Source organism: Poecile atricapillus, chromosome 1 (genome assembly GCF_030490865.1).
Source record: "Poecile atricapillus isolate bPoeAtr1 chromosome 1, bPoeAtr1.hap1, whole genome shotgun sequence".
NCBI classification, from domain to species: Eukaryota; Metazoa; Chordata; class Aves; order Passeriformes; family Paridae; genus Poecile; species Poecile atricapillus.
In genome coordinates, this window is record NC_081249.1 from 143,692,707 (window position 1) to 143,719,110 (window position 26,404).

The window sequence follows — 26,404 nt, forward strand, 5'->3', positions numbered from 1 at the left end:
ATAGCCTGAGCATCTCTTCTGTTTCCCCTGCTTGCAAAGGAAAACCTGGGAGCTTTGTCACAGACAATGAAGTGTCACTCAAGGGTGTGTCGGGCCACGTGCCATTGCATTTACTGTGCAGCAGCACGCTCCACTGATCAGCACGTAGCTAATTGCAGTCACACGCCAAAAGCTTAATGTAGTTTAAAAAAAAACAAAACCAAAGCAACATTCAGCCAGCTAAGTGTGAAATTTGCTGACTCTCCTATTCTTAAAAAAACCCCATCAGCCTTCCATGGGCTGAGTGAAATATAGACAGGCACTCTGCACCACCTCTTCCGACTGACTGCAAGGAGGACAAGGGCTGCCAAAGGTGACTGTGAGGAACTCAGATGGGTTTAGACCAATCCTGATATAAGTTTTGACTTGTCCATGGAGGAAAGTTACTTGAATTACAGAAGGCTGTGAATTAGAGAATAGTTGTTCCCATCAAACACAAATGTTTTTCCTCAGCAAAGAGCTTACCTGGGAGGGGAGCTCTTTAGGAACAATGTTGAAGAACAAGCATCATAAAACCACTTGTCTATGCAGCAGCTGCAAAACTCTTAAAAGGTACTCACTACACTGAATAAAAATGAGAATTTCTGTGTTTGAACTCTACTGTAACATCAAGGGAAACTGTAACACCACACTTGAAAAGATACCTGAAGGACAACCACCTGAAAGACAGATGTCATCTTACCATGGTATGGAGAGTGGGCTCCCACCTGTGATGTATTCCTTCCTAGAGGAAGACCCAGTTGCGAAGTTAAGATGTAGGGATACATCAAAGGAACTACAGGAACAGATGAGAGGTAAGATTAACAGGATTTGTTTCACCAAATAGGAGAGCATTTCTTAAACACATCTTGAGAAGAAAGCTTCTAGTTTCCTGTTATTAATAAGAAAATTTGAATAAATTTAACAAATAGTCAAAAAAATCAGTTTTGTGAGACAATCCAAAGGAGTAGTAAATTTCCAAGTAAGTTCTAATCTCTGAGCAACAGTAAGAGTTCTTGTATGCTTAGCTTTATGTTAATTCATAATCCTCACAACAGGCGGTACACGGGCATAAGGGTCACATTTGAAAGTTAACACTTTAGACAGAAGCATTTCCCCTAGCAACCAAAAGCACTGAAGACAACACTTGGGCCTTAAAAGGATTTGGATAAGGTTGAGGACAGGGAGGGAAAAAACCCCAACTGCTTGCAAAAATTAGTCAGAGATGACAAGGGATACTGTAGTGCTTGGATGTTTAAAAGCTCACATGGTCACCTGCCAAGTACAGCAGACTTAACGGAACCAGCAATACTAACAAAGAAGGAAGAGACGCTCCACAGGAGACTCAAGAAGACACCAAAAGTGGTGTTCCAATGTTTTCTTCCCCTCCATGTTCCAATGTTTTCATCCCTCATTCTATCAGGGATGCTCATCAGCTGAGGAAGGAGTCATTGTTTCATACCTGAGTACTGAAACACTTCCTCATGCTTAGGATGCAAAATAATTCCCTCATATGCCCCTAGAAGAACATTCTATAAATAGAGTACAGTACAAAATGCCTGGAAGGCCTGTTAGCTTTGGAGTAACTTCACTTTTCTGAAAGGTTAGGCAGGAGTGAAGAGGAGGCTGAAGCTGGAGGAAACCCAACTCATCATGCATTCCTCCATTTCAAGAGGCATTTATTAGATGCTTTTCAGAGGAGCACATGCTAATGTGAGTGCTACAAGAACAACTTGTTTACTCTAGAGATCTGCTGGTTGAATCTGAGAGCTGGGCCATCTGTATTGTCCTAATAGATGCTCCTGAGAGAGAGGCTGAATCATCCCTTCCCCTCTCATTCACTGCTATGCAACTGGTGCAGGCTGCAAATAAAAAATAAATCCTTCACAATTCTAGGAGTGTAAGATATTATTACCTTTATTTTAGTACGTATGTCTCAGTTATACTTCACATGCAAGCAGCATCCCTTTGGGTAATGAGCTACAAATTGTTTTCCAGCCACCCAACAGAAATTTCCAGAGGACAGCAGGGTGTGTGCTACCATCCCTCCTCGAGCAGGAAGGGGAGCACAAGGCATGCCTGTAAGGCTCCCTGAGTGTTATAGTGTGTGTTTCAGACTAGAGTGTCAACAAAAAAAGAAAGATGGAGGCAGAAGTGAGAAGCTGAGGAGCCTGTAAGTCTATCTGGGCGCACAAGCAGGCCAGCACACTCCACTGAGACAAGGACAGGACATGCAGTGCAGTGGTCACAGGGCAGCACTTCCCAAATTACACTGATCCACATCCTGCCCCAGAGTGATTTTATCTATTGTGCTCTTCCTCCTCTCAGCTGCAACTTGGCTGTTCCTGAGCTACAATCAAAGTAGTGCATATCCCTATTCTTGCTGCATGAAGCTTTTCCCACTGAGCTTCGTATGCCTCCCCCACTGGGAAATGCTGCTGAAGGAAATACTTTGGGGATATGGAAATAAAGCAAGATACAGCTCTAGGCAGACAGGCAGCTTTCTACAAAGGGGACACACAACAGCAAAGAGCAGGGACATTGTGGTGCGGAAAGCATGCGACAGAGATAGGAGAAGGCACAGAAATAACACTACATTTGGACAGTGCAGCAATAATATCCTGAAGTGAAGAATAAAAGCAGTTCCTGGTTCAAACCATCCTGCAGTAACCTGTTCATATCTTTGCAGAATAAAGAAAGGGAATTTAGGCTAAATGGAAAGGACAGCAGACTTGAGCCATAATAGGAAAGAGAAAATGCAGGCTGTGGGACAAAGAGTGTTCTGGGGACCCTTCTGAACTAGGCAACCCTTGCAGGCTAAACTACAAAAATGTGTGTGAGGCTGGGACACTACAGCACTTTTAATTAAAATAATTACTTCTCAGCACCTAAAAAAATTGTCACCTTTAAATATCTTCAATAGTAGCATTGATCAGTGAACTGTATTTAACAGTTTTGTAGTAATCAGTGAGTAAAATGCTATAATAAACTAGCATGATGAACACACAGCACTCCCAACATCCCCCAAACCATACTGACTGCTATTGGATCATTCCAGCTCAATACACAAACTCAGCTCATTCAATCATTGTGTTCACCTTTAGCAAATACCTTGATCTCTTGGAGTAAAGTGACTTTCTCTGCCATTAATCCATGTAAGTGCATAACACACAGCTGGAGTGCAAAGATGCTCAGATGAAATTACAAAGAAGAAAGCTTCAGTGTGCACACCCATTTGCTCTCTTCAACAGAAGTGTTCCCCGGGTATTGATTAGAAAACTACCTCCACCTTCTTAAAAAAATTCCTAGTCTTTGTCTTTATAGCACTACTTCCTTCCTCAAACCAAGAAATTAGACCAGGACAGCCATCACATGACTTTTTCCCAATTCCTTAATTACTATCACAGAATCTTTTCTCCTATGATGCATAATACCAAGAATGTTGACATTTAATGTCTTACAGAAATGTAACTGAATGTGATCTAGCAGTTCATTTATTTTACAAATATGTTAGATCTTCCTGAACTTCTCGGCCTGACACAAACTGTGCAAGCAGATGGACTACCACTGCTTTTGCCACAACTTGTGATGTCATTTGGTGTTTCTCTTGAAGATTAAATGATTTTAAATATTTTATTTATGTTATGTTAAATATATGTAATAATTTATTTCATAAGTACATTCTAAATATATTTATACTCTCAAATACACATTTTTTATATTTCTCAGTGTTTCAAATATCAGTAATTTAACCTTCCAAAAGTATAGGATGTGACAGCACATATTATATTTTTGCAAGCTTTTCTAATTTTTATTTTTTCTCTCCACTTCGGATTATAAATTAACGCAACTGTCTAGCAGTTTGGAGATCAAGACTGTGCATAAAAAAGTCCTTTTAACTCCCACTGGAAAGAAAAAAAAGGAATAAAGCAAGAAATAGCTATAAGAGAATGATTTCTCAACAATCAACTGTATTGAATTCAACCACTGAAGTTCAGGTTCTGTGTAATTACATATATTATAGTAGCTTCTGTTTTCTTGTGACCTTCTGCACACTTAATCCAAAATAGATTATGAGGTAATCAGTGAATACAGACATGGGTAAGGGTACAGTTGTAACTGAAGAAGGTTACAAACATGATACTTGGCAGAGCACAGACACTCTAGAGCTTTACATTGAGCAGCGTTTGTCTCCAGAAGCACTTCCAGATGCACACCCCTCCATGCTCTCTCTTCCCTAATCCTCTCATTCATACAGCTACATGCATAAAAACCACAAAGACACTGATTTACATAAAATTATCTCACTCCATTTTATTTAAGATTTTCTCCTCCAGTTAGTAAAAGAAAGATGTGTCTCTCTTTATACATATGTACAAGTTCAGTTACAAAAATAGACAGCACATTCAAAGAGAAAAAAAGGCTTGGCATTTGTCTGATTCCCTCTAAATATCATATATACATGTGAATAGAAGGGGATGGGGGAAGTCTTCATGAGTTAATTAAACATCACCTCCCCCTCAATTATCCCCTGCAAATCTGTTCAAAAATCAATCTAACTAAGCTCAGTTCTGCTATTTTCAGGTGTGCAAATTAGAGGCAGAACCAACAGGAAGCACTCGCTCTACACTGTAGGACGCCAGGCAAAGGATTTGGGGTCAGAAAAAAATTATAATAAAAAAAGAAATCATCTTCTACTGTCACAGCCCAGACCTGCAACTCAACTTGCTTCTCTCAAGGGATGAAAGTGCCCCGGCAGAACAGCCTCTTAATTCAATGTGTGAGACAGAACAACTGTCCCACACCTAAATCTCAGTGCAATGCAGACAACGCTTACAGCAAAGCAAGGGGCTACGGGCAGGGTTTGTGCATCAAGAACGGGGAAGGAGCAACCAGGGAACAAGAACATGGATGGGTGCTGGCAGCACTGCCTTCTACCAGCCTCGTGGGACACGGCTACTGCCCGCACACTGCAGTGAACTCAACCACGCCAGTATGTGTGATGATCACAAAGATGAAGGGAAAACACATTGCAAGAACAGTCAATGGGATGGCTGGGATATGAGACAATTTTTTCCCCAGGATTTGGCTGGAAGGGGGAATGGCACAGTTCTCTCTCAGGATTGTTTTTCATTGCTCCTCTCACAGCACTGTAAGCTGCAGATCCATGCTCTGCTACGGCATGGTGAGAGAAGCAGCACAAACGCCTCCTCAGCACTTCAGTTTTCCTCCTTCTCCAGATTTGTACAAGTAGAGCATTATTTTGTTTCTAAGCTTTTAAGAATTCTGTGCACCACAAAAATGAGAGAAATCATTCTGAACACAGTAAGTGTTCATGCTCATGAGAACTCTGAAATGCAAACCAATCACTGGCCTGTGGTTTCTTCCACTGTGTGAAGCAGAGGCTGTGCTGCTGCTCTCATGAGGCCTGACAGCGCTCCCTGTATTCTGCAGCTCTGAACAGCTTCCTGACCAATGATGCTGTAAAGAGTCCACTCCCTGGAAACCACCTGAGACACCTTCCTTTGAATTTCAAGTCTTTAAAGAACCCAGAGACCCACACCAGAAGAATCCAAGAATTTTTTTGATCACACAGCATCTTCAGCATAGCCCCCAATTACTCCTGCATGTTCACTGACCAGCTGCCAGGACAGAAATACCTTGTGACTCTCTACAGGATTCTCCTGGGGTTCAGATACTGATTTCACAGAACAAAATTAATGCTGGGCTCCAATTCAGGCTATAAGAGAGGAAGTATACTGGTGTGACTTCAAGCACACACAGCTGCAGGATATTGCATGGAGTAGTTGGATGCTTTCTTACCCCAGACTCCCTTCCCTCCTTCTTGCAGTGTCTGCAAAGATAGTTTTTTGGAATACACATAATCAAAGTGCTCACATATACCACCCACTCCCATTGTGCTTTGATTTTCTTTCCACACATGTGCTGGACAGCAGCAAGGCATTGTTAGCATGCCTTTGACTGGCAGGGTGGTCTACTCTGAAAGCCAACACAGTTCAGACAAGCTTTGGGAGCTCAATATACTACCGACCACCTGAGGTGTGGGCACCTTTGCTTTGCTTCCGAATTGAAGTTTCTGATATGAGACTGCTGGTCAGGTTTAAACTTTTGGGGGTCCCACAGACACTGTTTCCTTTGCTCAAAGGGGAGCTCAAAGGAGAAGAGGCGCTTGAAGGTCCAAAATCTGCAAGTCCGGAAGGCCGAATGATTGCTGTTTGTAGAGGGCTACTTGCAGACATGCCTAGCAATAGAAAAGAGAACCAAATTCTACATGAGCATATTATTCCACTTGTGGTTCTTCAACAGCAGACAATGTATTAACAATCAGTCCTAAGTCTGTATTCATGACTTATGAGTTTAATCAAGAGGGATTTCATTAAGATACAAAACATCTTACAGTTATACCCTTGGCTATCTTCAGGTGGTATGAAGGTGCAGCTCAACCACCATCAGTTTAGCAGGTTTTGGAATGTGATACTGTAACTTCAAATATGATGCAATGCAGGAAAACCACAGGCACAGCCATAGCATAAACAACTCTATCTGATCTGTCTGAACGACACATAAAAAAATCCTCACAACTGTCGCACTGTGTTAGGAACAGCGAAGCAGTAGGACATGACTCTCTTAGCTGCATTGTCCAAGACAGCAAAGTTTATTATTCTTAATCTTCTTTTATACACATGTTTGAGAAGGTCCAAGACGAAAAACTCTCATTGGTCATTAAAGCAACACATCACCATTATTGGTTAAGTTAACACCCCTTGATTGTTTTCCTAAACACCACCTGCAAAGATTGTTGTCCTTTACCAAGGACTGATTGGATTCTTTCCTATGCCTTCTCAGGCCAGAGTGAGAAGCCCATGTGACTTAGCTTCACACAGGCTCTGTTCTCTGCTTGCTTTTTGCATTTAGTATCCACACACAACCAACAACAACAAAAAAAAAAAACCCAGGAGGAAAAACATTTGGTATGAGATAATTCAAAGGGCAGACACAACTCAAGGTCATCTGAGGTAAAACTGGCTATCCTGTCACCATGTCACACTTTGTACTGCCTGGATCTCAGAATACAATGGACAAGACCGACAACACAACACTTTGAACCCATCTCCTGACAGGCTGCAAGCAGCCATCACGCAAGCTCACATTGGCTGCGCTGTGGGCAGCCGGGTGCGTGCCCTGCCCCACGTACCTTTGGAGACGTTGTACCCGTAGGCTGCGTACGCCGCCGCAGAGGCCGCTGCTGCCCCGGCCTTGGCCCCTGCCATCGCTGCTGCGCTCCCCGCTATCGACTTCCGACTCCTGCCTTTCCCAGTGCCACCTTTGGAGCCACCCTTGGGACGACCCCGGCTTCGACTTGACTGGCCTCTGGCAGCGAGAGATGAATCTTGCATTGAAACGCCTGAACAAGGAAAGAATGTTAAAACAGGGACTGTGCAGTGTTTCCTGTGCCTCACAAGTGAGTCCAGCATCAAAGCTGCCAACCAGATGCATTAGTACTGCTCCTATGTGGCATTTACAGTAACAGGGACACTGTTAGCAAGCAGCGGTCTCATGAAAAGAAATTATGTACAAAACTTCACTCTTCAGCAACAGTATCTTATTAACTGCAACTACTTGTATTATTATGAATGGAACCCACAAAGAGGTGGAGGATTCTGAGTTCTACTTCAGGATGATGCATTTTCTTATTTTAAGATGGAGATGCAGTTATTTTCCATCTACTATCTCTGAAGAAACTCATCAAGAACTATGATTCTACTTATTTCACTGTGGAAAACGACAGTAATTAAAACCACTTGACATTATTTAAAATTACAATGCACTTGAAAAAGTTTGCTCCAACCAACCACTGGAGATAGAGAACTAATTATTAACTGAACACCAAATTAAAGGAAAAGCTTAGAGATTAATAGTTCTGTGGTTGTCTGTAATTTGGTAGCAAGCTTAAGGAAAGGAGAGCCCTCCATAACATAGGAGCAAAGTTTTGAAGTAACTAACACAGAAAAGCGGTAAGTGTGGTGAATGACTATAAACAGATTTCCTATCAAATCAGAAGTAACTTTGCAATGAAAAGGCAATTATTGACCCCCCCAAATCTTGCCAACCATTCATATATCCTGGGTAAAATGCAGAAAACCTATCACTTAACCATGCAAGGTCGAGGTTTAGTAAATGTTAATAATAAATTAAGGCAAGAGTACTGACCATTCACGGTGTCTGAAACCGAGCCAGTAATGGAAGCAGGAGAGTTTGTTGCCCTTGACTGAGGTGCTGAAGAAGCTGGATCATCCACAATCACAAGCATATCATTACTGCTCTCATCAGGAGGGATAGAGCCCATATGTAATTCACTGCTGATGGATATCTAAATGTGACGGAGAACAAAGCCATTAGCTTCTCAGGTTAGGAAAGGGTACAAAAATAGTAAGATGTTCAAAACCTATACAATCACAAGTAATTGGTACTTGTTCTTTCCCATTTTCTCTACAATAGCAGCCTGAGCATGATACATCACCTGCCTGATCACACCACACTTTATTTACACGCTGAGCAGCAGGAAAGATCTCTACTCCCTATTTAATTTCAATTCATGAAAATACATGTTAAGTTATGAAGCAAAAGACTAATGAGCTCACAGAGATTTAAGTGCATTTGCAACTGCAAAAGACAAAATAGGATTCTTAACCCACTACTACTGCTAATAAAAATCTTGATCAATAAAGGAACAGTACAATATGAAAACCTTAATTGACATGGCACAGAACAAAATACATTTGCTGCTAAAACCAATTTGCAATTCTTCACACACAGATGAAGGAAAAGAAGCTGTGTGCCACTGAGAATTTTTAATTTAAATTCCAGAGGAGAAAAAGCACAATAATTCAGAACCTGATGCAAGCAAGGAAGCAGAGATGGAGACACAGATGAGACTAGTGAGGGTACGGTACTTACAAAGACACTGAAAGTCAAGGAGCTATTTGAGTGATACTGTTTGGCTCAGTAGCAGTGTTCTTGCTGGGGAAGATATTGGTATGGGAGAGGGCACATGGTTACAAATGTGAGCATAAGAAAGGCAGGAAAAAGGGACAAGAAAATAGGGAAAAAGTAAATGGGACTCCATGTAAGAGTGGAAAAATTTCACAGGTTGGAAGGGAGGGAAGTCAGGGCATAAGTTCACTGTAAGAAAAGGGAGGCAGAGAGTGAAGGAAGAGGGAAATAATGGAATGTCAAGTAACATGAGGAGCTGTAAGGCAGCTTATTAGCAGCTGTTGCATTTTCAGTAAACTATTTTCACTTGCATGGCTCACCTTTAAGACATGTCACTTCCCCACATACTCAAAGCTCTACAAGAGCGAAAGTAACAGACAGCAAGAATCCTACTAGATGTAGGGCCACAACTGAAACAGTATGTGGGTTAAAGCAGCAATGAGTCTTACCTCACTGAAAGGACTGGGCATGGCAGAGTCTACACTAATGAAAGAGTCATCCCCATCAGCAGACAGGTTGGAGTTATCAGCTGAGGGAACAAATGGGATCACAAGGTTCATGTTCTCTTTCTTTCTCTTCCCATCCAATTCATCTTCCTTCTTCTTCTGAAATAAATGAAGTAATACCAGGAATGAAAAGGCAATAAAACAGAAGTATGGGAACAAGCAACCCACAATCACAAAATCTACTGCAGTATTTTAAGTTAAGGAATGCCAGATGAAGAATTTCCCAAAACAAGTTTCTAAAGGATATGGTAACAGATCCCTTAAATGCTCCTTCTTTAGATTTCAGAAGGGTTTTGTTTGTTTTTCTTCATAAAATAGCTGGAATGATGGAGTTTTACTCCTACAAAATTACTTTGATTTCTAGTACCTTTTGGAGCGAACTTGAAATTTTTTACCATTACACAAAACTCCAATTAATTAATGCAAAGCCTCCCTGTCTTAAAACCTCAGAATCTTCATAAACTGATTTTAATGATGCTTTCTAAACAAACTGATCTTCCCTAGTTTCACAGACGCCTCATAGCTATTGGGTTTTATCTGTGTTTGCTATTTCCTTTATATTTCTCTTTTGTCCTTGCAGAACAAAACCTTGATAAAGTCACCAATTTAATGATCAGTTGATTGTCAGGTTTGTTTGGATAGGCAGTACTTCCCTGTTTTTGAAGCTGCTAATGACTAAAATACAGGTCACTCTGCATTACTTATTTTGTAACATCCCTCTTCTGTGTAAGGAACTGCCACAGACTGACTTTCAACAGCAAAGGCAAGAAGGTTAAATCATTAAGGCTGCCTTGGCATAAAATGTTTCCACATTCCCTAAGTGATTCTGAAGCTCTTCTGGCTCTGTCACTAACACAGGCAACTTCTCTGTATCAAAGTACCTTCTCAGCATATTTTTCCCTTTTACGTTTACGTTCCTTCACACGATTTGTTTCCTCTTGCTGTCGCTTCTCTTCTTGACGCTGACGCACTGTTGGAAAAGAAATACAAAACTGTCACCATTGGAAAGATATTTCCTATTCTTTTATGAATCTTACAAGAAGTTGTAATTCTAACAGAACTGTGAAGAAAAGTCAGTTGTATTGAAACTAAAACACATTGAAAGCATTACTCTATTAAAACTATTTGTTTCCAAGTCACTAAAAAGTCTTACAGGGAAATTTTTCTTTCAAGCAACATGAAATGTATGCCTCTAACTTCAAAAAGATGATGAAATACAGCACTTTTACTAATACTTTTCTTGTCATGACCTACATAGTTCTTGTCAAAGCTCTGTCATTCAGGAACAATGTAATGATCCTGAATGAGTGCCAATAAAAACTCAATCACATCATCATGTCTCATTTTGCACAACTTCATTCAGCTCAGCAGTGATATCAAACCAGCTTGTACTAACAAGAGTTGGCAATACAAAAAGAGACAGGAAACAGAAATTGTTATCAGCAATACATGTGTTTGTAGAGATAAAAACAAAGATTTCATAAGGTAATTAAGTGAAAACGGGGGAATTGCTGAAACACCAATTTCACATACATTTCTTTTCTAATTCCTCATCATCCAGTAGAAGGCTGACCACCTCTTTTGGCTTCAAGGTGTCAGGTTTGAAATTGCCACCCGAAATTACCATTCGTTGAATCTAGAAGGAAAAAAACAAGTGAAGAAAAGCAAAAATTAGTCAAAGCAGCCATGAAACATTTCTCATTACCCATCACTGAAAGCCAGCTGCAAAAATATGCAAGTACATCTAAGTCAGACTTAACCCCATTTCTCTATCATACCAAAGTATTTCAGAGTATAAAATACAAGAAGCAACTGAGATAGCAGAAAATTACCATCCCTTATAGAAAGCTACATTTTTTCTGAAGTACTATGTAATAAACTACAAATTATAATAGTATTAAGTAATACACTGCTGAATAAAACAAAACAAAAATACAGCAAAAGCCCTCTCACGTATAATTTACCCATTCAAATTTTCAAGTAACTGCACAGAGGATCATGAAGATCACTTCCTAAAGTGTGCAACATTTTTAGTCTCCTTGACTGAAAATGGTATCTCCATCATGGGTCAGTGTTGCAGTTCAAGCAATTCACTCAGCCTCTTGTTACTACAACTATATTTTAAAAAAACCCAACAACTAAGAAGAGTTGTAACTTAACAGAAGAGAACAAGCTTTAACATAAGGCAATTTCAATGATTTGGATCACCAGCAGAAGACTACACTTAATTTTCAGGCTGATTTCAGGTAACTCTAGTGCAGTATCTCAAAAAAACATGGTTTCAACAAGGGAAATGTGAATGTATTCAGTTGCTGCAACATCTTGAGCAGCATCCAAGTAAGACAAAAGCCAGAAGAAACTCCAAGTACACAAAACATTTGAATGTTGCATATAGCGTACCCACTGCTACCAAAAAAACATTAATCTCCTTACTTATTTTCTTGCCAATAAAGTATCCTGAGGTTTAAAGTTCCTAGTACACTTACTGCTTGATGCTACAGGACATTGAGCTTTTCTGGCAACCCTCACATCTCAAATAAGTTCCACTTGATTACCTTCCAAATGTCTTTTAAAAAAAAATATGCTGTTGTGTAACACAAGAGGAATCAGTAACTCTGACACAGCAAAGACAGAAGCCCTAGTCTTAAAGAAGCCTGAGTAGTTTCACTGCAACGTAAGAAATAGCTTTCATGAAGTCTTACTGTAAACAATTAACTTCTTTCCAGTTCATATAATGTCACCAGACTGCTGCTGTGTTAGACACATATTTGAACAAAGACACTTCCTTTTGCCTTCTCTTCTGTCTCCCTGCAGACACTTTTTCTGTCTCTTTATTCATATTGATTGACATGTGCTTTATGATACCATTCCTGTAACTTCTTGTTCCAAGTGAGTTCCTTATTCCTACCTCACTCTTTTCCTTTGCCCGCTGTAGGATGCGCTCCTCAATGGTGCCTTTACAAATCAAGCGGTACACGGTGACTTGTTTGGTCTGACCCAGCCTGTGGGCCCGGTCCATGGCTTGCTGGTCTACTGTTGGGTTCCAGTCGCTGTCATAGAAAATTACCTGCAAGGATTAAATGAAAACATGTTTAGAGCACCTGGTGATTAAACAAACAGAAATCCAATATACTGATAACAATAAAAGTTCAATCATGTTTCACAGAATTACAGCCCCACTGTCAGCTGTGTTGAATACCCCTGCCCAGTCCTATGAAGTCTCTTCCATTGCATTTCAGGTGAATTCAAACTAACTGGCACTATGAATGTTTCAACTTCCACAGAACATCTTTAGCATCTTCTTAAACAGACCTGATTGGGAGGCACAAAATTCCCAAGTTTGTTATCCTATTAAATCACTGTCGTGCGATCAATTACAGACTAAGCACATCATGGACGCATTTTAGCGTTACTTACCATCATATCAGAATTTCATGCAAAAAGTAATACTCTGATTTTTATTCAAAACCTAGATCAAGTTTAACATTTCTAGTACTTGGACTACAAAAAACTGAAATGCCACATTAAATCCATATTGCACTATCACTCTAATATGACATTACGCACAATAAGCACACAAACTAAAAGCATGTTAAAAAAATTTAGACAGCCAAGTAAAGTATTAAAGTTACACAGAAAAACAGACCTAAAAGTGCTCATCCAAGGACCCTGCCTGAGCTTCCATCTGTTTATTTCTTCTTTTAAACCCTGAAAATCCTATGGATACTTGTTTTCTTCTGATTTCTTGCAACTGACAGCAAGATTTTTTTTTATTCAGAGATCTTTGGGTTTATGTGGCTAGAAACTTGAGGTCAAATCTGCAAGCACACCAGGTGCAGGTTAGAAGCACAAGAATAGCTGTTAATGAAAAGATGAATGGTTCATCAGTATTCCTTCCCTAGTGATTAGTGGCAGCTGCTCCAGAATGCAAATCCTTGCAATTCACCTAAATCAGTCTTGTCTTTACACCTCAGAGGAAGAAATTTATCCTTCCAGAGTAGCTGATCCTCAACTACAAATGGTTTCCTACTTTTATAGGCATTGTTTCATTCTTCCGGGCACAGAAAAAAGAGTAACTATTCCATTGGTTCCTTTGGAACTGAACCTTAGGAGCAAAGGGTCATTCATACAGTGAATGCTGTTCCATCTAAGTGTCATTTGCACCTGTAAACCCCTTAAGTAATCCAACTCCTTTCTGGAATCTGGTACTGAAATATGTGTGGAGCGGGAATAAATTTCCAACTATAACCAAAAACTGTGTACCAAAATGTCCAATATTCTACAATTTTATCACCAAGATAATATTACATTGCAAATAACAAAGTAAACAGGCTATGCAATTTCACAATGTGAATGGCAGTACTGAAAATATTGATCAGTATGGGCAACAGAATGCCAACTTTCACAAAGAATGACCGATTTTCCCACGCAAATAGTTAGCAAATTTCACCTACCGTATCTGCAGCTGTAAGGTTAATGCCCAAGCCACCAGCTCTTGTACTTAACAGGAACACAAAAATATCATTCCTGTAAAGGAAAGAGATTAAACCCCCTTATTTTGTGCATGAACAAGGAATAACCACAGATGCAATTTTTTTACCCATATGAAGCGATCAGGGCTATTTCTTTTACTCGAACAGTTCAGAACACTTTGTGCTGCTCATTCACAGTCAAGGAAAATAAACAATATGAAAGAGCGAAAGAAGGTAATCTACAAATGAGGACTGTCTGAACATGTAAACATTCAATTCACAATAGCAGTTTTTTAATCTGTATCAGAACAAACCAGGGCTTGTTTATCTTGCCCACACTTGAAATTAAGACTTCATATAGACAAAGAACAATCTATTGTTTCACAGAACTGACCTGATGTTAAAGAAATCTTGTCTTAATGATACTCAGCTGATAAAAATAAAAGTCAAAACTGTGTAGATGCAAGTTTTGTTCTAAATTTGGTGCTTTGAAGAGAACAAACAAGGAGACAAGCCTATATGTAGCATGACCAAGTAATGATGAAAACTCAAGTGGTAACAGCAAAATCAAAGTTTCTGCTAAGGTTCTGAACTGTACTGGTGTATCTGCAGGGTCAGGAGTATTAAGAAGTGGACACCTTATGGATCTATGAGCAGGCTGACACAAACAAAGCAGACAGTACACTAGTAAGGACTCCAAAGACATTGACACATTGTCCTTCTCTGCTTAAGAGAGAAGACAGTCTGGAATGCCACATCCTTTTGGTACTACACTGTCTGAACAACTTGGCAAATGTAAAATCAGTAAAGTACCAGAATTCTTGCTGAATGAATGAGAAGGAAATAAAACCAAGCTGTCAATCTTTGGACTTTATCCTGCTAGTAACAAAGCCAAAGGAGTCAACAAGTGCCTGTTTGCTCTGAAGGTAATCCTTGGCCAGGTAATCTGCTCTCTTGTAACAACAGTGGGATGTGTGTATAGACAGTCATCCAGCTGTGAAATGCTTCTGGATATGCCATATGGGAAGGAAAGCAGACAGAGCCACAGACTACGTGATCAAGTTATCATCCCATAGCTATATATTTTCTGCACCTTGCAAGGATATCCTGCAGAATAGTTTAGTCTCCGTCATGCTTTTTTCCCTGGAAATATTTCTCATAAGTAAATCATGTACAAGAGGAACTCAACTAACGTTTTTATAGGAATTCTTGTTTAGACTGGCTGACCTACATTTCAAAGGGATTTCCTGCTGAAATTATTATTTTTCTTCAGTGGTTTTATTTGTTATTAAAAGCAAATTCTGTTCATTAATAAAACCATTTTTTTTCACTTCTTTTGGTTAAAGGACCTTACAACAGAAGCAAGTGTCAGGATACCAGGAGGACATCATAATCTGCAAGGAACTTGTTTCTGACACCTGGAAACAGGCAGAAAGAAAGGTACTACATGGTCCTCTCACTTCTGTGCATGTTCAAGTTCACTAGAAGACTCATCACTGCAACACAGTCCTTCAGGGCCGTGTGCCACGTGAACCAGTGACCTGAAAGGCCTTGACTCCTACCTTCAGCTACAATATTTTGGGACCACTAACATAAAGAATTTTCTCAAGTCTAGAATGTTCTTTCACCCTGCAGTAAACATCTATCTATGAACCTAATTCCACTGAAATAGGAAAGTCACCCTCTTACAAGCTCACATCAACATACAGGAAGGATAACCTCACTGCGAACTACCGTACCAAAATGACATCAAGCCATATCTTATGATTAAAAGAAAACTTAATAACCATAAACTCAATAATTTTAAGTAATGTGCCCTGATTCGCTTATTAAAATTGTCAGGATCCATTTTGGTTTACTGAACCAAATGAATGAAATGAGAAGAGTAACCCTACCTTTCTACCTAATAAAACTCCCATCTTATCTTTTGTATACTAGTTTAAGGTTTCTTAGTAAAATATGGTTAAATGCTTTGTTTTGCAGAAAACTAGGTCACTTTCAATATTCTAGCATATGTAAGATTTTCAATCTCATCTCTACAGTGCCAATTGTCATAGCATTTAATAACCATTGGACATTTGTTGTTTTTCTACTGAGCTTCTTTCTAAGCAACAGCCTATTTGGATTGGCAAGAAGTACAATAGGCACAAGAACTGCTTCCAGAACTCTTCTGGTCAGCAAACCACCAAGAAACTGTTTCAGATAAATGAGGTCAATTTGATATAAGGAAAGATAAGTGCAGATTTCATTTACTTCCATTACATCTTACACCAGTTTCCTAGGTACATGCATTTTAGCACAAACACATGTTGCAAAATGTATTACCTGTTCTGAAAATCTGCTACCATGTCCCTTCGTTCAGAAATTTTTGAAGAGCCATCCAGTCTCATGTAGGTGTGTTTCCTATAAACCATGTATTCCTGCAAAGAACACACACCAAAAAAATACAGTTGTTCTTGAAACTGTTCAGTCTTGATTCTTTCAGAACCCTCCTACACACAATAAAAGCAGGATTGCCAATTACAACAAGGTTCCTTAAAGATCATCAATGAATGATCTGTAAGCAACAATTGATAATAATACAATCCAGAAGTTAAAACTACTCAATCATATGTTGGCTTCTGCATTTCATGTAAGAGATAAATGACAACGTCAGTTCAGAGTTGGGGATACATCTGCTGCACTGCAGAGCTGGTACATACCTTTTCCTATAAATAATAAGTAAACAAAAATCACTAAAATGGGAAGTTTGTTTTTACAGATTTTAAATTTTTACTAAATCCCAAGTTTTTACTGCACAAGCAAACCTTTCCAAACAAACCAACTGCACCTGCTGTTGATTTTATACCATTTGACTGGTGGTTTTAAAAACCTGGTGCTGTATGTCTGTCCAGGCTTTATCTCAGCAGTGAAGAGCCTGTGAATCCCTTCCAAAGGTGAACGCTGAACATTTCACTGGTGTGTCAGTCCACAGTTCCTGCCAAGCAGTGGAACTGAAACCACTGCCTGAGACACAAATCAAATGGCATCAGCTAGAAATGCTGTAAGCAAAGGCTTTTTCCACTGAGACACATTTTTCACGCTCTAAGAGTCTCAGCATTTTTTGATACCTGTGCAATTGTCAATAAAATCCAAATTGCATACAAAGCTCAAATAACCACAGAGTTTCTCTGGAAAGATATTCTCTGGGGTGCTTAAACAATAGGATCCTTGCTTGGCTGACAAGATAAAGCACCCACGGGTTACACGAGTTAGGTCTAACCATGCTGGTGCATGAGTCTTTTTGAGATGACGTGAGTGCAAATGAACACAGAAAGGAACAGATAGTGCTTTAGCAGCAAGAACTATTGGATTCATCTTGCTCCAAGCCACAGTGCTCAGCAGACACAGAACTGATGTGCTGTGAGAAGACATGGAAATTCTTGCACTCTAATGAACTTTCTGACAGTACCATGCCCAGTTCTCTTTTTCACCTCTCCTTCAGAGCTCCTGATCCCTTTGTGTTCTGCAGAAATAGTGAAAGAGCTGCCATATTATAAAACTGAGAAAAAGACTGAATGTCCCGTGGTGACTTTATGATACTTGTATCCCCAACTGTCTGTTCTGTTTATGCTGGATATTAAGTTCTGGACCTTTAAGACTGGTTCTGAGAGCAAAGTGGGGGAAAAAATGATGCTTCCAGATGCAGAGGAAGCAAGCTGCAACATGAGGCAGATGAAAGAGAAAATTAGGTAAATAAAACAGTGTGGAAATTATGAGATCCACACTTGGATTACCTCTATAAAAAAGAGCTCATGGTTAGTAGGATTTCTGGAGTACAAAACAAGTTCAAAGCAAAGAACAGCTGCTTCACCACACAGGCAAACAAATCCTAATTAACTATTAATTTATTCAATTTCTATGACAGGTTTCTGTCACCAACTAAAACCAGAGATACACAGTTGTCAGTTAGGCACTATGCCACCTTTTCTCCAGATTTGATCAATTTTTTTACTATTATCACAAGAACCTTCTCCTTTCACTTCTTTGTTACTGTCTTTATCCGCCTTTATGATGATTCAACCTTTTTATCTTGATTTAGTCTTCCCTCATCTCTCAACCATCTTTTCATTATCTGTCCTCTAAACAAACTTCAGCACAAACAGAAAACAACTTCTTTCATTCCATCAGGTACATTTATCCTTATTCCAGACTACAGACATTTTCATAAAGGCACAAAGTACAAAAGAACAACTTATTCTACACCTGCAGTACTAGCATTTATTCCCTCAGGTCTGCAAATTAGCTTTGTACATTAGCCCTTAGCTAATCATCTAACAGGTTCTGATCTGCCTCCATCCACCTTGCTCTGATCAAGGTGGATACTTCACAGTAGTGCTCATATCACACAGTGCTCATATCAACTGTTCACTTTTGCCATGAACTGGTTTTGTGCAGTACTTTCCCAAATATTAACAGTATACCCTTTCAATTCAGAAAAAAAAAGTAAAAAAATTCCACATTGCAATTCATACTACACTTCTCAGCAGCTCAGTGTTCTGATCACTCATAGAAATGGCATGCCTTTAGCTGAAGAAAGACCCTGATGGCAAAGATATTTAGAAGGAAATATACCTGGTCTCTACTGCAACTGTGGAAGGCATAGGAAGACTGTTCATTTTTCTAGTTCCCCACAAGGAATGATGGATTGGAGTGGGGGAAGCCTCACAGGGAGGCTTCAGTCTTACAGAGACCCTTATATTAGACCTGCTTGAAAAATCTACCTGCCAGACTTGTTTAGTGTAAGGGGTCACCAAGCCACCAGAAGCATCAGTCTAGGGCAAACAATGAAACCCTTGCAACAGAGCACCTACACAGGAAACTAACACCACACGATGACCTGAGTATGGTAAGAATGCAGTGCTGCTAAAGCCAGCGCTCTTCTGCGTTTCCACATTGATACTTTCTCAGGAAAATGTTTTCCCTTGATTTTATTTTCCAGTCTAAATTGAGTAATCTTATGTTTTCACACAATTTATTAACTTTTGGTAGAGTACAACAAAGACATTTTACTTCAAGCAGAACATAATTTGACTCCTCATCTCATGAATACAGTTTGATTCCCACTGAAACCATGGACAATTACTCTTACAGTAATTTCTCTTCTTTACAGAAGAAAGCAATCACATGGAGAAAAACAAAATCTTAAAAAGTACGAAATACACATCTTCATGAAAAAACAATACTAGAATTATAAGTTATCATCTGATGTTGAAAGAAACTATTTTCCTCTTTGTATTTATATCTGCCATTTTACAATAGCTGAACTACGCTGCAGCTCTTCAGCTGAAGCTACATAAAACAAACATGGTTTTATAACTTTGTAAACAATGTGCTTTGTACTCTCTGCCCTGCATAGATTAGGTTAGTGCAATATAGTCCAAATACTGTTATAAAAGACATCCTGTGTTTTTTCATATTCAAGCAGGCAGATATATTTTGACAGATCAGGAAAAATTTAATATCTACAGATACACAGCTTTTGTAAGGATTTTCTTATTAACTGAGTCCTTGATTTTTAGTTTGCTTAACTTCAGCTTCTGTTACTTGGGTGGGGAGAAAGAAAAACAGAGGTCTTAGTAGGTGGCTTATTTTGATAATAAAACACAAGTGTAGTTGTACATTCAAGAGATGGAATAGCAAAATGGTGTGCTCACAAGCCTTTCAAATGGAATGCTAAGAGAAAAGACAGAAGCACTCAACACATCTTTATAAGCTTCATGGTGTAATGCACAGTATCAAAAAACCTACACCACGTCCAATGTTTGCCCAAAAAAGAGGCATACAAAGCAATGCCAGGCAAAGTGCCAAAATACAGAATTGCAACCATGCAAGTTCTGTTTTTCCTCACAGCAGCAAAAACAAAATTCAGCTTGTGATTTGTTATTGAACTATTAACTGCTGACCTTAAAATACTCTCCTGTTCATACAGAACTCATGACTTAGGCAGCTATTGATTCAGGCTTCTCACTTTTTCTCTTCGGTTTACTGTGGAGAAGACAGTATCCTAGCTCTCTGATGGCACAGCTGCTCATCAAACAAAGATGTGTTTTTTTCTTCAGAGGCAGAATGTCTGTTTTTAAATTATAAGGACTTCATCCCTTACTTCTTTCCTATCCCATATGCCAGAGAAGCTTTTAATGTTTACAAAACTTCTGAAGATGAATCAGAGGGAAATGGTAATAGTCTGTGAAATTACAAGCAACATAAACACTACAAAATTTACCACTGTTCTCCGTCTTCTTTCCAATAAAAGAGCATGTAGGCATCAAATGAAAAAGAAGGAAGCAGCTCAAACCAGCAAAAGAGGATAATTAGGCCATGCAACCCCTTGCCACAGGGCAGTGCAAATGTGAACACCTAACAAGGTGTCAAGATGCAAATGAACAACTTCATGGAAGAAGAATGCACATTGGACTAATGAGTATATAGGAGGCACACAAGGTTCAGAAACCCCTTGAACTGCAAACTGGTGGAAATTGAGTGAGTAACAGTGAATTATCACTCTTCTTATAGATTTTCCCCATACCACCTGCTGTTATACACTGGTATCAGCAGAACACTAGGTTGGACCTTAGATCTAACTTTGTATGGCAGTTCTTATATTCACATATTAATGCATATACTCTGGTATAGTAACTTATGTCAGGTTTGCTGAATCCAAATTACTGTACTTTCTCCAAAACAGTGTTGCTAAATCTCCATCTTCATAATTTGTCTTCTGTCAGCTATAGCTGTCCTACCTCCAGTAAGTCAATCATCCGCGTCATCTGGGAGTAAATGAGAACCCTGTGTCCTTGAGATTTCAGCCGTGTCAACAGAAGATCAAGAGCATGAAGTTTTCCACTGTCAGTGATCAGACTCTCTTTGTCTGAAAGGAGATAGAAGAAAAGCAGACAACTATTAAAGCAAACCCAGATACATGCAACAAGTTATCTTCTAAGTTCTCCTAGCACTTCATTGCATTACAACCTCTGAAGTAAGGAGGTGTGAGGGAAGAAACTGCAACATCCCTTCTGGCTTACACTTAAAATCACAACAAGTTTTGTTTGCTGGGATAGGAGCATATGTATATGCCCTATGTGGCAAAATCTCATTACAGACTGATCTCAAGTACAGGCTCAATCCTTTTTTTGGACACCCATACCCCTCAGCTAAGGTTTTATTCTGACCAGATCAACAAGCACTATATGCCTTGACACTTGAAGAAATATTTTCCACTTCATACATGAAAATGCTGTCCGTTGCACATTTGCTGCTACCTGCTGCTGAGCTTTAGACTTATCCTCCGCAGATCAAACCCCTCACCTTTCCAGAAAAGAACAGCTGTCTAGGTCATTGTAAAACAACAATCCCCTCACAGCAGTGCCTTGTTCTTCCCTGCCCTCTCCTTTTTTTTTTTCCTTTTGTTTTGTTTAAGAAATGTTTCCAGATGGCAATCTTTTCAGTCACTTCAGATTTTATACTTCATGTCCTCTCTATTTCAGCACGGCTCATGAAGTATTTTTCAGGAAGGAGATCTTCCTGTTTGTACATTCTGTACATAAACTTCAGTAAACAATACATTACTGTTGAAAGAGGATGAAGAGAAATTTTCTTCCAAAAAATTATCTGTTGGAAAGGCCATTGATGATTCTCTATTCTTCTGGATGTCTTAGGTTTACAGCCAAAACGGAAAGCTGACAACTGCAGATGGTGCAGACTAGTACAGAACCCAAGTATTTTCAACATGCCAAGCAGGTAATGTTCTCTAATATCTAGCAGGTAACACTTTTGCACATTTCCTGCTTCATAGAATGAATTAACTCATGGGCAGAAGAAAATTCAGCTTTCTGTAAGGTAGTTAACTGTCTTTCCCAACTTCCCAATTAAAAAAAAAAGTTATATACAAAATTAAGTCTTTCATCTGACCCCATGCATTTTAATAACACCAAAAGCAGGTTCATACTTGTAGAAAAGAGGAGCACAGATCACATAACAGCACTCCTAAAAAGATCTTACAAGCACAGCAGGAAACACAGTCCACGAGTACCGAAGTGATGTGGTAGGTGTGCAGTGATGTGGCAGAGCAGCAAGTGATTCCTGCAAGTATGCTACGGGCTTGCTGAGAAAAGCACAAATGCATTTGCTCTCTTTCAAAAATATCTTTAGCTTAAATATAAATAATGGACTTGATGCTGGAATCTACATCAGAATATGCAACCATCTCCTTTCTGAAATTCAAAAAATTGTGAGTTTCCATATGGTTTAAAATAATTAGCTATTCCACTTGCTCTGTAAATCAGTGCTGTGAATGTTCTCTCCTATGGTAATTTCAGAGCCATGCACCTGCAATTAACTAGCTGAGAACCCAAGACAAGACAGGTCTGCTCTTTCTTGCTTGTCTGCCTATCTAGACAGCGACTGTTTTTCCTCCCTTTTGCTCTTCCTTTTGGCAGTGATGATCTTGCTCTGCTTGGAGCAAGTACCACATCACTGCTTGAACTGCTAGCAATTACCTTAGGGAATCCATTAACTGGAGAGCTGAGCCAAGGAAATACTGTAAGGAAAACTCAAGTCCACACATCAGGCTGGCATTTGTTCTAAGTGCAACATAATGTATAGTGATCTCTAGAACAGCATTCAGTCTCAATTACATATAAATCATTAATAGCTTCATGTGTTCTTCTAAGGAAAACCGAATTTTCAACTTAGGCAATTAAGCAAAATGGAAATAAGTGACTTACAGCTAGTTGGTTTTCAAATACACCTATGGAAGTCAAAACATCTGTACAACAGCAGTGTTTACTCTTTATATAAAATGTTATTATTTCCTTTAATTATAAATATAGCCATGACATTCTGCTTTCATTCTAACTGATCAGCTTGCTATTTCAGACCAAATTACATTGAGTGAAGCTACATGAAAAGTCTAGATATACGTGACAAACTAACATGATTATTAACCAAAAGCTATCTATCTAGAAGAAAACTCAGAGAGCCAACAGGGTCTGTTCAAAAGTCAGTGTTGACAGGATCAGATTAACATATTAGCAAGTTTCCAAAAGCAAAATACTGTCTTTCTCACAAAGGCATGAATAGGTAGAATTAAGCTTTGCTAACTGGAAATGATGCATGTCCTTTGCTGCTGGCTTCTGAGGTCTCCATTGTGTAAGTTACTATTTTTAAATTGCACTGAAATGCAAATTACAAGTAAAGAATTTATGTGCAGATGATATGAAAAGTTAGCAACTTGGTAACACTTCATAAGCCATCCAATATCTAGCAGCAGAGCAGACTGCATTGGTGAGAAAGTTTTTGAGGTTTTTTTAGGAGAGCAAAGCAGTACTCCAAAAAAAAAAGATTTATCATCTCTGGAAGAGAAAATAATTTGTCCTTAACCTGGCACCTTTAAGCATGTTATCCTGATGCCATTGTGTTTTCCAAGATCGAGTATTTTTCCATGCGGAAAGCCTGCCACCTAGTGCTTCAAACAACAAATTCTGGAAAATGGTAACAGAAAATTTACTTTACTTATGCTATCTTCAGAAAACACCAAAATTATTCAAAAGGGAAAAAAACCCTGTGTCTTCCAGCTCTCAATAGTTTCTCTCACTTCTGTTTCTAATTTTCTCTTACCTAGGAGAAGAAAAAGACAAACTATTACTTTTTTAAAGGGGATTTCCAAAATTTGCAGCTCTTTACTTTTAAAAATCAGCAACAACTTCAAATGACAAATTCTTTGGTTTTTGAGGTTTTTTTGAAGGAACTTTTAAAAGTGTAACTCAGTCAGGAGATAGAGGTCCTGTACTACACTGTCAGAAAGCTCTCCCTAGGACACAATTTTTAGGTCCTTCAGCACTGTATGAAATAAACAAGAAAAAGGAACCAGACCAAATGGCTTTCAGTCTGAAAAAAACCCAAACCCAACTGCCTCCAGCCATGCTAGGATATGGACATAAATTATCTAACAAGGGGATACAGTGGCCTGGGAAGAATAGGTACAAATGATTATGACTCAGAATAACCTTTGTCAGGAGCTCTGGCTGATGACTGTAGCTGGGCTCAGTGCTCTCTGGAGAATGAGAAAAAGTGCCTCTGGACATGCAAAAAGCAGAGGAAAGAGAGATAAAGCCTGGGTTCCAGTTGACACCCCTGGTTCCCCTCCTGACGGCACAATGGGGTCAGTGAGGAGCTAGCTGGCTCTCACAGTAAACAGCCAGTGAGGCCAGTGCTTTTTATCGATACTAAAAGGACTCAGACACTTCCTGCCATTTAATCCAGGACCATTTTTCTTTCAAAGAACAGGAAAAACCTCAAGAGATTCCCACAGTGATCACAGCTGAGCCTGCTGCCAGGGTACTGGGAACGCTGAGTCTGGGAGAGGATAGATCAGGGTTTAGGAGAGAGAGAGGTGTCCCCCTTTCCTTCTTGTCACCTATTTGCTACAGACCTTCACAGCAACTATTCCATTTGACATTTGCTAGACTTTAGCCTTGCAAATGGCTCCTTCAGCACATCACTCCCTTTCTGTAAGGCACTGTGCCTGCTTCTGCACCTATGAACACAGCTGTCCTGTTGTGGTGTGTGGCCTCTCCTCTTCAAGTAAGTAGGTTTGACTGCTATTTTCCACTTAATTAAAATACAGCTGTACAAAACTACTATTTCACTCCACTTCTAGGTCCAACTCTTCCTAAATTAAGCTAGCTTTATGTAACACACTCATTCCAACCTCCTTCTCAACCAGATTCTGCTGTGCTTTGACAACAATGTCCCTAACCTTACACCTATTCTTTCACTCCTGAAACCTTCTTGTACCCTACCTTTATTCCTCTAAATTTTTTTTGCTGATAAAATCCCCAGCTTAAAATGGAAGTCTTTCAAGAGAACGCAGCCCTGTCTCTTTCCTGCATTGGCTACTTTTCTTCATTTCTCTATCCATGTCTTCTATCTTAATTTAATTTATCTCTTTAATACTTCCCACTTTTCTGCTACAGATATTAATTTTCTTTTTCCAAATAACTGGCAAACAATTAAGAAAATCCCTGAAGAAATTATAAAATCATCAACTATGACTATTAATCCAGTGCAAGCTCATGAAAAATGGTTTCTCCATTACTTAGGCACAAATGTGCATGTGTTTCAAATGACTCCAAACACTTCAAAAGGTACCTTCTTAAACCAGACTGTAGCAAGCAAAAGGCCATTTTCCCTTTACTGTACTAACTTCCCCTGCCAAACATCCTTGACCCAAAAGGGTCTGGGAATAACTTTGCATCTGGCAGTGTAAGCTGTTTTTCCTCTTGGCTATCTATCAGATCTCTAGAACTTTCTGCTTGCTGCTCAGGACCGTGTTCTGACAGCTAGAGCATGTCTGGCCCATGAAAGTCACCACAGTACTGGCAATCAAACCCTATGAGATCTTGGATTACTTTAGTCTAATTCCAAGAAAATACAAAGTGCATTTATTTTACTGGCACACTGGTACTCTTTTTCCCACTTTATAAGGAAATATGAATAAGTCTTTATTTCAATCAAAATTCAGTAAGTCCCTCATACCTTATTTTCCAGGACAATTTCCTCTAAAACTTGGTCCTCAAACCAATCCTTCTTATGGTAGACTGCTACAAGTAATTTTAACCTTTTTACTAGGAAGACTAATAAAAGATCTTCTATGACAATATGAAGCTCTTCCAACACCTTAGGAGGCAAGGTATGTCTCTTAACTTTTCATGCAATCTTCCTATCTCCAACTTCAAAATGGTATTTGGTTGTGAGAGCAGACTGCTCTAGTAAGCAACTCTTTACAATCCTTTGGAGGACTGACATGCAAAGAGAGGTTTGTAAGCATTAGAAAAACCTATATTATAGTTCTTTGGTAGCCATCGAAGATTTACTTCAGACAGAGTATGCAAGATCATGGTATTTTAAGGTACCAGGGTTAACTTTCACTCAGAAGGAAAAACAAGCACACAACTATACCCAACCCTTCAAAAAGCCCACAACCAAGCATAAATTACCACCAAATAACAGATGTCCTTATCTCCATTCCACTACAACTTCCAAACCTACCTGGTATCCTGATAAAAGACCAGCCATTCTGAGGCCTGATCCCTAACAGTCCTCCTGGATGCTCTGGGAAGAACTGAGAGCACTGTTTCAGCCAGTCAGCTGCTAGCTCAGGAGATCCATGGAGTACACACTGCTTTGCTTCAAGACTTCCTCCTTCCCTTAGTGCCCTGCGCTCGTATTCTGCACTTCTGTCATTGCAGTAGAATTCCAGTGGCACAGCTGTTACCTACAAGTAAAACAATAATAATCAATATTATTGTTCACATTTCTCCCTGTTGCCAAATCCCCGGTTCAAGTACCTTA

At 39.4% G+C, this 26,404-nt stretch overlaps 1 protein-coding gene across 2 annotated transcripts in view; it reads right to left on the reverse strand.

Annotated features, from left to right (window-relative positions):
• Positions 1 to 4,306: 4,306 nt before the first annotated feature.
• Positions 4,307 to 26,404, reverse strand: part of INO80 (INO80 complex ATPase subunit) — a 66,496-nt gene continuing 44,398 nt past the window's right edge. For both annotated transcript variants that reach the window (XM_058829160.1, XM_058829168.1), the window contains exons 26-36: positions 26,102 to 26,327; positions 20,794 to 20,921; positions 16,337 to 16,431; positions 13,994 to 14,066; positions 12,448 to 12,606; positions 11,073 to 11,175; positions 10,421 to 10,509; positions 9,483 to 9,638; positions 8,251 to 8,410; positions 7,235 to 7,444; positions 4,307 to 6,280 (exon numbers count right to left, since the gene is read on the reverse strand). In XM_058829160.1, the coding sequence (XP_058685143.1) occupies positions 6,063 to 6,280; positions 7,235 to 7,444; positions 8,251 to 8,410; positions 9,483 to 9,638; positions 10,421 to 10,509; positions 11,073 to 11,175; positions 12,448 to 12,606; positions 13,994 to 14,066; positions 16,337 to 16,431; positions 20,794 to 20,921; positions 26,102 to 26,327 (1,617 nt within the window). In that variant the 3' untranslated portion in view covers positions 4,307 to 6,062. The remainder of the gene's footprint in view (positions 6,281 to 7,234; positions 7,445 to 8,250; positions 8,411 to 9,482; positions 9,639 to 10,420; positions 10,510 to 11,072; positions 11,176 to 12,447; positions 12,607 to 13,993; positions 14,067 to 16,336; positions 16,432 to 20,793; positions 20,922 to 26,101; positions 26,328 to 26,404) is intronic.